The 11,055-nt window shown below is 32.6% G+C and overlaps 2 protein-coding genes across 5 annotated transcripts; one reads left to right on the top strand and one right to left on the bottom strand.

The window, feature by feature from the left end:
- The first annotated feature begins 251 nt into the window (after positions 1–251).
- On the top strand, positions 252–4,022 carry LOC142622476 (uncharacterized). Its single transcript, XM_075795946.1, has 3 exons — positions 252–494; positions 1,267–1,865; positions 2,602–4,022. The coding sequence occupies exons 1-3, from the start codon at positions 321–323 to the stop codon at positions 3,044–3,046; spliced, it is 1,218 nt and encodes a 405-aa protein (XP_075652061.1). The 5' UTR covers positions 252–320; the 3' UTR covers positions 3,047–4,022.
- On the bottom strand, positions 1,669–10,558 carry LOC142622475 (putative transferase At1g60990, chloroplastic). Of its 4 annotated transcripts, none has more exons than XM_075795943.1 (13): positions 10,229–10,558; positions 9,280–9,381; positions 8,328–8,361; positions 7,929–8,002; positions 7,754–7,819; positions 7,585–7,649; positions 7,129–7,216; positions 6,889–7,017; positions 6,056–6,221; positions 5,894–5,977; positions 5,690–5,817; positions 4,855–5,054; positions 1,669–1,797 (listed from the first exon to the last, which is right to left on the bottom strand). In XM_075795943.1, exons 1-12 carry the CDS (start codon positions 10,466–10,468, stop codon positions 4,869–4,871), a joined length of 1,362 nt encoding a protein of 453 aa, XP_075652058.1. In that variant the 5' UTR covers positions 10,469–10,558; the 3' UTR covers positions 1,669–1,797; positions 4,855–4,868. The 4 variants fall into 4 exon arrangements, with proteins under 4 accessions (XP_075652058.1, XP_075652059.1, XP_075652057.1 ...); XM_075795944.1 differs by lacking the exon at positions 1,669–1,797 and adding an exon at positions 4,351–4,758 and having other exon boundaries at positions 4,869–5,054; XM_075795942.1 differs by lacking the exon at positions 1,669–1,797 and having other exon boundaries at positions 4,351–5,054.
- Between the last annotated feature and the right edge of the window lie 497 nt (positions 10,559–11,055).

The raw sequence follows: 11,055 nt of genomic DNA, 5'->3' as shown, positions 1-11,055 counted from the left end.
AGTCACAAAAAAATTGGTTGCTACCGAGTAACATTTAACAAAAATTACTAAGTTAGACATGACATAACAAATTTTATATATTAATGTAGGAAACAAAATTTGGAGCTCCAACTTACATCTAAATATAGCAAAAATTAATGTAAGAAACAACTAATTGAGAACCAAAATGACCCAACATTGGCCTTATTTATAAATGGGAAACAAGAGGCTCTCTCATCTTTGATTCCACACACATTGATTCTCATTTTTTTTTTTTTATCACATTTTGTTTTTGTGGGTTTCATCCTCAACCTCTTTTTTTTTTCTCTCTCACTATTTTCATGGGAGACCCTCCACGTTCACCGTCGACTGATCCCTATAGCATCCTCACAATCTCGAAAGATTTATGCAAAGCATACAAATCCCTTTTCAATAAATTTCATTCTGAAAAAAGCCCCATAAGCAAAACAGAAGTTGAAGCCAAATCACCAGGCATTAAGAATGAAGCCTATAAGGTACGTAAACATACAATTTGTCATGCATCTTTCTTTAAATCCATGCAAAATTAAAACAACGAGATGGGTTATCAAATCTCTGTTTTAACCCAAATTTTCAATTGGGGCCTTTGACCCCAGAAGGAATTTTATTATTATTTCTGGATTTTAGGAATTTTAGGGCTAGAGACTTGTACTTTCTTTTTCCTACACCATAAACATTGGGTGAAAGTTGAATTCTGGGGCTAAAAACATGTAATTTCATTTTTACACTGTAAAATTTGGATTAATTTTGTTTGAGCTTCAATGAAATATTCATTAAAAATAAATTATGCCTCAAACAAAAGCCCTTTCTTTTATTTTCAAGGTTTTGAGCTTTAATGCGATAACAAGTAAAGTACTTTCCAGTTGGTGATAATAGGAATAGTCTTTTAAAAAAAAATTAGGATAAAAGGTAGAATTGAGAGTTTTGTGCACTAAGTATCGGATACAAATATTTTATTCCAATTTTAGTGTTTTATTTACTTTATATGGGGGGAAAAAGAATGCTACAGGTATGATTGGGATTTGGGGTAATATGAATTGGAACACTGAAAATAGGACATGACATATGATTTTTATTTTGGAGACAACATTTAGAATTTTAGATTCTATATACATAGAATTGTTCATTTTAGTTTCTATGTACACAAAATTCTTCATTCTAGTTTCTATATACACAAGATTTTTCATTGTAGTTTCTGTATAGAGAGGATTTTTTTTATTTTTTATTTTGGGTTTCTTCCATTTTTAGGTTGTCAATGGAAGATATGATGAAGAAAGAAGAACAACAACTAACGATTCAACAACACTGGCGGATTTTATTTGTCAAGATCAGGATGATGATGAAGATGGCTTCTTCACACGCAGAGCTTCCCTCTTCTCAAGGAGTACAAGTAGAAGAAGAAGCAAAACACCAACCCCACGTTCAGTCACAAACACTAGTACTCCTAACACAAGAAGGTACTCCACCCCACTATCAAGAAGTATGAGTAGAAGGAGCACATCAGAGACTGATTTCCCTATGCTATCAAGAGATATGAGTAGAGGGAGCCCATCAGAAACAGAAAGCAGTCTATTAAGAAGTAAAAGCAGGAGGAGCAACTCGGAAACAGAAGCCTCTTTATTAAGTAACATGAGATCACCAGAAACCGAGAAGCCGGTAAGCCCCGTGCCTTCTCTATCAAGAAACACGAGCAGCCGAAGGAGCACCACCCCGATCATATACTCACAATCAACTGGGCTTAAAAAACCTCCACCCATCGAGAAGAAGCTCGAGTGCACTCTTGAGGAGTTGTTTGAAGGATGCGTCAAGAAGATCAAGATCAATAGAGATGTCATCACAAATACCGGGTTAGTTAATCAATCATTTCCTATGTTCTCATTTGTTTCAACCTATAACAGACATAATCAAAGCATGTCATGCAACAGATATTATGCATAATTTATGTTTTCTAATCCTGCCAAAATAAAAACTTTGATTACATAAAAAAAAAAAAATGGTTCTATAGACAATGAATGATTTTATTCAATCTGCAGTGTTTTAATTCATAATGAAGTTGATTTGAATTGGAAGAACAAAGGAACAGTTTCTTGAATACAAGGCTCATTAAGTTTGATTTGATATAGCTTATTTTCTAGGACTTATGTTAGTTAAAAAAATAAGCTCGGTATAAATACAACTGTACTTAGTAAAAGCAATACATTAAAAAGTACATAAGCAAATAAAATTAATCAAAATAATCAATAAACAAAATTAACACAAGCACTAATAAAAGCCTAACAGATACAAATCCTCTGTATCATTTTTTGTGGTCCACTTTATGTTCTACCAATCACACCTTGCCATATATTTGTTTAACTTTCCTTATAAAATAACCAAAGTTTAAAATGGGAAAAAAAAAATAAACACATGACAAATTGTGATTGGTGGAATATATAGTAGAATACAAAATATAATACAAATGATTTGTATTCGTGAAAGTGATGTTGTACTAATCGCAGATTTTTCAAACTTAACAAGTTGTAAAAAAAAATTGTGTTTGTCATTGTTATTGCCTTTTTCTTATAATGATGCACAATGTGACAGGATGATAGTCCAACAAGAGGAGGTACTGAAGATACAAGTAAAACCTGGATGGAAGAAAGGAACTAAGGTTACATTTGAGGGAAAGGGTGATGAGAAACCACTCTACTTACCAGCTGATATAATCTTCTCAATAGATGAAAAAAGACACCCTTTGTTTACAAGGGATGGCGACGATTTGGAAATTGGAGTTGAGGTCCCTCTACTCAGTGCTCTCACTGGCTGCACAATTTCGGTTCCTCTATTTCGAGGTGATAAGATGACATTGTCATTTGATGATATCATATATCCTGGCTATGAAAAGGTTATTAAGGGCCAAGGCATGCCAAATCCTAAAGACCCAGAAAAGAGAGGCGATCTTCGAATCAAGTTTCTCATTCAGTTTCCCAAAGAATTGAGTGATGAAAAACGAGCTCAAGCACGTAGAATACTACAAGATTGTACTTGATGATCATTAACTTATTCTTTTTGTTTTATTCCTTCTTTATGGCATTGAGATTTACTTAGAATAACTTATCAAAAAATGAGAGAGGGGAAAGTAATACTCAAGTCTTAGTGCCTTGTAATTAATAATGTATATAATTTGATACTCCCTCCGTCTCACTTTGTTTGTCTTATTTGAAAAGTCAAACTTTTTAAGGAAACATAATTTATTATCTTGTTTGTCTTATAAAAATGTATAAATTTACAAAACTACCCTCAAAAAAATTTATCAGCTTTTTTTAAAAAGAGTTATTCTTAATGAGGCAACTAAAAATGTGTTCCAATTAGATTGATTTCTTTTAATATTAGTTAGTTTTCTTTTCAAATAATTTTGAAAATAAAGTAGGGGTATAATAGGAACAATAGTAAACTAATAACTTTTATTTTTAGAAACATGACAATATTTTGGGACATTCCAAAATGGAATAGAGGACAAACAAAGTGGGACGGAGTGATTAACTTTTATGGGTAGACATCTAAAATTATTGTAACAAGACATCTAAAATTATTGTAACAACTAACAAGTGTATAATTAGTGATTATGCACATAAATGATGAATTGTAGTAGTACTATTGATGTTAGTTTAAGTTATTAAGCATATAAGATATAATTCAACCAGAACATTTAGAGGTATTAAAATAGTTTTTCCTTGCAATTTTCATGATATTAGTTACTCTAAATTTCTCATTACATTACTATTCCAAATATAATTTTGAAAATCACTATTGAATACTACATATATAATATCAATTCATAATTATTTTCTGTGAAATTCTACTAAATATAACACAAAATAAAATAATAAATTGGTCAAATAGTATCTCCAAAATTGAATGGGTATAGGTGCATGAGATTGTTTAGCTCAATTACAGTTTCTTATGTTTAATATTCACTTTTCTCAACAAAAAAAAGAAAAAAATCTTTGCATACAAAATATCTTAATAGAAACAATATAAAATATGTTCATTAGTTCAGAGAAAAAATAATAGCAAAAATCTAAACAATTTAATCTGTATGGAAAGCTAGCAAAAAGCAAAATCTAATTTTGATTCTAATTAAATTTTCTCTAAACTTTAGTTTAAAAAAGCGCGCGCGCACGCACACTTAGTTAGTAATGGTCCATACACATTCATGGTATATGATATAAATGACTTATAAGTTTGAATTATTTTTAGTTATACAAAAAAAAAAAAATAAAAAAAGCCTCATAAATATAAAATCATTCAAACTTGGCACAAAATCTAAAAACTTAAATTAGATGGGACAAATGGCGCAAAACTAGACTCTTATTGAATTCTAATTTGAAATCTAATTGAGAGAAAACCTCAGCTTTGCATAACTTGCTTGGAGAGGAGTCAGAAATTGAAGACATCACATTTTTAGTCCAATCGACATTTGATGTTTGAAACCTCATATCTCTAATCCAGCAGCAAAACAAGTGCTCTAGACATCAGAGTAGCTTTCACCTTTTAAGAAAACGGATCCAAATCGCTTTTAAACCAATCTACCATACTACTTTTAGCCAAGACAAAACCCACTGTCCATGGGGCAGAAAGACCACTCCTACACATTGGTCTTTCCCTCCCATTTCCTACTTTCATATTTCAAGACCTGATTAAGGAATAAAAACAAGAACTAGGAACCAAGTATCAAACATCTTCACCATTGCCATCATCAGTCATCACCATAAAAAAATGACATTTAAATCGGATAGTGGTGAAAAATGAGTTCAGATAACAATCTGTGAAAAATTGGGGTTCAACTTAATCTACCTGATATTTGTACCTCAAGAACTTGAACCACGTGATGGTGGGCATTGCTGTGCAAGAAAAGGAACTTCCACCACTGTCCCTGTGATGTTGTCTCCAACAACTACAGTGTCTCCTTCTGAAGCAGCTTGCCTCTTGATATAGCCTAAACCAAAATGCTCAGATTCTTTTCTTCCAGATGCATAACTTGTTACCTTTCCCACCTGCACAAAGTTCGCAAATATATTACAACCATGAAGTTCTCCTTCATTATTATTATTAGTTTTTTCCCTGCAGATGCGACCATACAGTGCATGTTAACCCAGAAAGAGTAAAAGCTTAAAGGCAACAGAAATGAAAATTATACACACAGGCATTATTTAATATGGATTGGTGCTTTATGTGCAAGAGCCATGAAGAGAGTATGGCCTGATTTTTTTTAATTTAAATAATAATAAAAAATAAATAAAATAAAAACCTTTTGTTTTGAACTTTTCCTCTATATACTTCCCGTGTATTAGGGTTGCACCCCCCCCCCCCCCCCTTAACTAATCCAAACAAAAAATTGTTAAAAGACCGCCATTGCACAAAAAATCAATCAGCTTTTTAAATAAACTTAGTCTAATTAAATTAGCATATTATTATCTTTTGATTTCCAAAGAAGAAAACTAAAAAAACTAACTAATTCTTTTAGGTGGTCAATTGGATATTTTGTTTCCAAAGCTTTCATAAAATGAGAAACCTAATCCGCAAATTAATTCCATTTTCTTCGTTCACCTTTCTTCAGTGACCAAACACAGTATAAGCGAGAAAAAAAAAATTTTATATGGGTTATTTTTCTATGAGTCATGACTAGTACCTTTTTCCCATTAATTGTGATGGGGCTGCCAGGTTCTGCTGGTGCTGATAGATGAATTCCCCAGAGTCTCTGCTTGACTCCATCATATGTTACGAGTCTAGATATAGTCTCCTGTCCCTTGTAACACCCTGAGAAGATTGGAATTAGACCTCCCATCTTCTTGTTCTATGTAAATGATTTTACAGGAGTTAAAACTTTAAATACCCTTGTTCAGAGAGATGGAATTCCAGAGATGAGCCTCCAGGACATTAAATTCATTAGTAAGTTCCTTTTGAGGAGCCGGCCTACCTGCAATAATGAAATTCCATTCTCATATTATATAGATACAAACATGCAAGCCAATCGATGCAATAAAGAATTCTCCACCTTGAAGAACCCTTAGTTTTTCCCATGCATTAGAGCCCATTGGGATTGCACCCAGAGAAAGAATGGTTTTCCAGACTGACTCAGCAGCAGCTGGTGTCAACAACAGAGAAAAACCTTCTTCGGAAATGATATTTCCCACCCCTACAGTAACCGGCATTCCATTTACCTGCAAGTTGAAAAAGGATTTTGGTTAAGATCATTTGCAAATGATAAATGTGCACAATAAATTGCTGCTGTTCTTGGCTTCCTATACTTCCATAGTGCATTATTCTAATTGTGAACTTGTAATTTGAATGATTATAAATTAAAAATTTTTTTTTAGTATATTAGTTGTTAAAAGACACAAGCATTAACCTTTTTCAGTACAGAATTTGTTAAAAGACAAAGTGTTAAATCAAGGTATTGGTTTCTGTAGATATTTCCTCCAAGCCAGAATTTGACACTTTAAGATACAATTTTTAAATGGAGTTAAGTCATGGGCTGCTGAGGACACATCATTGTCACTTAAAAAAAATTGTCATATAAGGCAAATTACACTGATGTAACATGTAATTTTCCCCAGGTTGGTTGTAACATAAATGCTTTATTAATCACACTAGAAAACTGATGTACACACAGAACAGAACCATTTTATGTGAAAAAAAGATCCCTGAATTATGTGTCAACTTAAAATGAGTATACATATAGCATCACTGAGACTCCAAAATCAAGAATCAAGTCATTGACTGCAATAATGATCATATATTGTACCAGATGAAAATTGTAACAGAATTCATTGCATATATAGATTTGACCAGCAAATGAGGTAAGAGAGAATGTCCAGTAATTCTCACACGAGAATAAACCAATAAGCACAGATTGCTCATACAACAGTCCAGAAAATCATTGAAGCATACACTAAAATGTCGATGTGTGCCGTAAGGTTGTCCAACAAGATCACCAAGGTTCAACCCCTCCATTACCTGATCACCATGATTACAATCATTAATCTCATCAAATTCAACCTTCAAAAGCATCACATAAAATGCTGGAAAAATATCTAACAATATACGAGAACTTCATATCTTTCTTACTTGATTGCTTCTGGGTCCGGCCAAAACAAATAAGCTAGTTTGCTTGGTGATGTCTTGAATCTCGACCTTGTCAGCGGGAAATATGTACCTACAATTGAATTCCTCATAAAAGGTTTACTGCATGAATCTTTTCTCTTGATATCAATATAGCGAGCAAAAGATTTAAAAACACAAGACAATACCTTAGGGAAAAAAAAGTTCCTTACAAAAAAAATATATTCACTCAACTCAACAAGACCTTAATTCAACAACACGGATGAATTATTTTTTCTCCATTGTACTCTGTTGGTATCATCTAATCTGTCAAAAGCCCACTGTATATTTTTATTGACAGCCATTGAACCACATTTTTGCTGGACATAATAACACTATCCTCATTTGCAATACAAAAGGCTAATACTACTAATAGTAAATAATAACAAGAAGAAATACAACAACTCAACAAGATGCACCTACTTGTTCAGCATTTCAGTTATACTTTGACATGTCACTGGTGAAACTACTAATAGAACTGCATTTTTCTGTGAACAAAAGCAACCAAAAAATATTCTAATCAGCTAACAAAAATACTAAGATTATTACATTGCAAGAAAGACGTCAGCCACTGGAGAACGATGAAGATTACCATGATCCATGCATGTGAAAGATCAATTGTCCGAGCTGTTGGTGTAACAAAAACAGTGTCACATCCCTACGGATTTCAATGAGAAATCCTGTTACTTAAGCCTGTAAATTTGTATTGATATAAGTAGGAACTCAATGAATGCAAAGAAATAATTTCACGTCCTATCAAAACTTACCTGTCCTTCGTGAAGACATTCAAAATCTGCAGTGCTTTGGTTGTGAAGAAACTGGATACGGTCTTCTCCACTAACTTCATGTCAATTGAATCCATATTATTCATAAGAGAAGGAAAAAAAAAAAAAGACAAAAAGAAAAGAATGGAACCACCATATACAGCATGAGCTTTAGATAAATTAAAATGGTAATCCTCAAGCATTCAATCAAAAAATACATCATAAGTTTAATAATATGAAAAAACAAACCACAAGTTCAATGCAAAGATGACGGTGAAAAATGTCAATTATTAAAATAAGGCATTTTCTGAACTTGCAATACTTAATATGTCTGATAAGAATACCAACATTTTAGCTAACATGATGACGATGATAAGGAAAGTACATGAAAGAAAAATGTACCTCTTATCCGGCCATAATGTGAAAGGTCCACAACCTAAGATGTCAGATGTCACAAAAAGAAATACAATCAAGCCATAAAGCCATAGCTACATGATCAAGATTAGTTAAAACTCAAACACAATGGATTGCTAAAAGCTTAACAAAAGAAATAAGTTCAAAGACTGCTTTCAGTCTTATAAAACTTGTAAACAATGTCAACAAAAATATTCCACAACAACTGCAGGGATTAAATTATTTGAAGCTACATAATAAGCACAGAGTTGTAATTAGCAAATAATTATGAGCTGTGATTAACTGATCCAGCTGACTAAGCCCAAGCATAAGCCTAGCCCATCAATGCCTGATAGTTTTAGCTGCTTTGGCACACCCAGAGCTAGATTACATCATATTATTTATTCATGGATTCCTCAGAGCACTTCAAATACTTGTTTTGGAAACTACGTGGAGTGTCTTGCTTAACACTAACTAAAATATATTCTAGGGTATTCAATGGTGAATATGTTCAACACATTTCCAAATTTTGTCACAACTATGTCTAATTGATCACTGATCAGAGAACAAATAATGGAGCCATCACTAAATCTTCTTCTTATTCACAGTTACCAAAATAAAATACCATTTAAAAATAAACATAGAATTTATCTGCACCAGACTCTACAATAAAAACCTTTTAAAAGAAAAAAAAAAATGACATCTGATAATGCAACTTCAATGGCAAAGTATAAAAATCAATACTCTTTGCATGTGCATCTACGTGTCATGTCTTAAACACTCAGTAATATGTGAAGCTAAAATGCACTCATGCAATTCACGAATATGACAAAGCTGGAGGATCATATAAGCATAGAGCCCTTTCCTTCACAAAGTTAACCAAACTAAGCAATAGCATGAGGAGGAAACAGATGAGGAAAATGGGCAGAGATTTAGAACTATGATCAAATCAAATACGCACCACAACCCCATTATCAACGGCATCTAATGCTTCATCGTCATTGTCAAATGTTTCAACAATCCCATCATCTGAAACCTTTGTACCTGAAAGTGCCAGAGCATCCTGCAAAGATTCAAGCTATTAAACCTACGGCATTATTTGATTCATGAAATTCACAAAATTTTAAAATCCAGTAACCATTCTTCCAATTCAGATAAAGGTATCTTTTTTTTTATTATACAATATTGATATTATATAAGTAACACATACATGAATACGTACACAATATCTGTATAATATATATATAAAAAATAAATAAAAAATGTTTGGCTTTTGGTTCACCTCATGAATTCTTTCCACATAAACTTATGAGACCTCAAAATATTACATGTCATTATTCTAATAGTATATATTTTCAATTGATTTTAAATTATATTTTATATTTAAACCCTCTATTAGAACCTTACTATGTGTCCGCTCGGCATTGGCTTATAAGTAAAGCTTTTTAAAACTTACATTTTCAAAGTATAAGTATACTTCAGCATATTTTCAACAAAAAGTTAAATAAGTTGTTTCCAAACAAATAGACACTATATCATAAATTGTTTAATATCCTATTAATAATTATCAAATTTCATATTTAGACAAAAATAAAACATTAGTCACACTCGTGAACAATATTGCATATAGAGTGGTAATAGTTACACAGTCTGAAATCGTATCTTCAGTTATAACTGAAAACATGATTTCATCTGGAGTGTGTACGACAGCGTATAACTCAGCGTGTGCAACAATAATTAGCGGGGTTGCATATAGAATACAAAATATAGATAAAAGGGTTGAGAGAAATTACTCTAAAAGCTGTTAATTCTAAATTACCACAAATAAATACACTTTTGGTCACTTCAATATGTATATGAAATTTGGCAGAAAGATTTAGGCATGTAGTGAAAATGAGGCTACTACTTACGAGGAAGTCGTGATCGATTGGAGGAGGAGAGAGGTCGAAGGGTAAGGCAGCAGGCAAGGTAGTAGAAGAGCTGCTGCTGCTGCTGCTTCTGCTTCTGCTAATTTTTGTGGATGAGAGAGAGAGAGTGAACGAAATCGAGTGTGTTTTCTTGGTCCAAAACGGTCCGTTTTGGTGTGGAGAAGAAAGGTTCGAATTCCAACTCCGAGGAATCATCGATGGGAGAGTCACTGTTGTTGCCATTTCTGGATTGTTGGACTTTGCGATTCTGTGAATGTTTCAAAATTATAGTAATAATAAAGTTTTTTTTTTTTTGGGTGTGTGTGAGTGAAGGAATTTGTTTTAATTTTAATGATTTATATCGTATTATGGGGGTATATTCTTATTTTTATGCATCATAGTTGAGAGGAGGGGAGGGGTTTAAATTCTTTCCTTTGAAATATTTTCTTAAATATTATATATTTCATCTCATAATTTAAATTACTTCCAAATAAATGCAAAAATTATTAGATATTGAAAAAATATTGAATAAGTATTTGTTGAAGTACATAATTTAGTTTTGGGCAACGGGGATTGGTTTAGTTGGTAAGACTTGAACGTTTCGCTCAAAAAGTCTAGGTTCAAGTCTCGTTGTCAACAATTCTTATCAGTAGGCGATCTATAAGTCCAATGTAAGTCCTCTTTGAGACCTACAGTTTACCCTAGCCCTTGTAGGGGGTAGCCTCTTCTCACCTAAACCTTTTTTAACCAAAATAACAACAACAACAACAACAATAATAATAATATAGCTTAGAATCTTTTAGCAAACTTCCTATATTTTCAATGGAAAA

This window comes from Castanea sativa, chromosome 1, assembly GCF_040712315.1.
Source record: "Castanea sativa cultivar Marrone di Chiusa Pesio chromosome 1, ASM4071231v1".
In the NCBI taxonomy this organism is placed as follows: Eukaryota; Viridiplantae; Streptophyta; class Magnoliopsida; order Fagales; family Fagaceae; genus Castanea; species Castanea sativa.
Note: the sequence above shows the minus strand (reverse complement) of the source record. Positions and strands in the feature narration are given on the sequence as shown.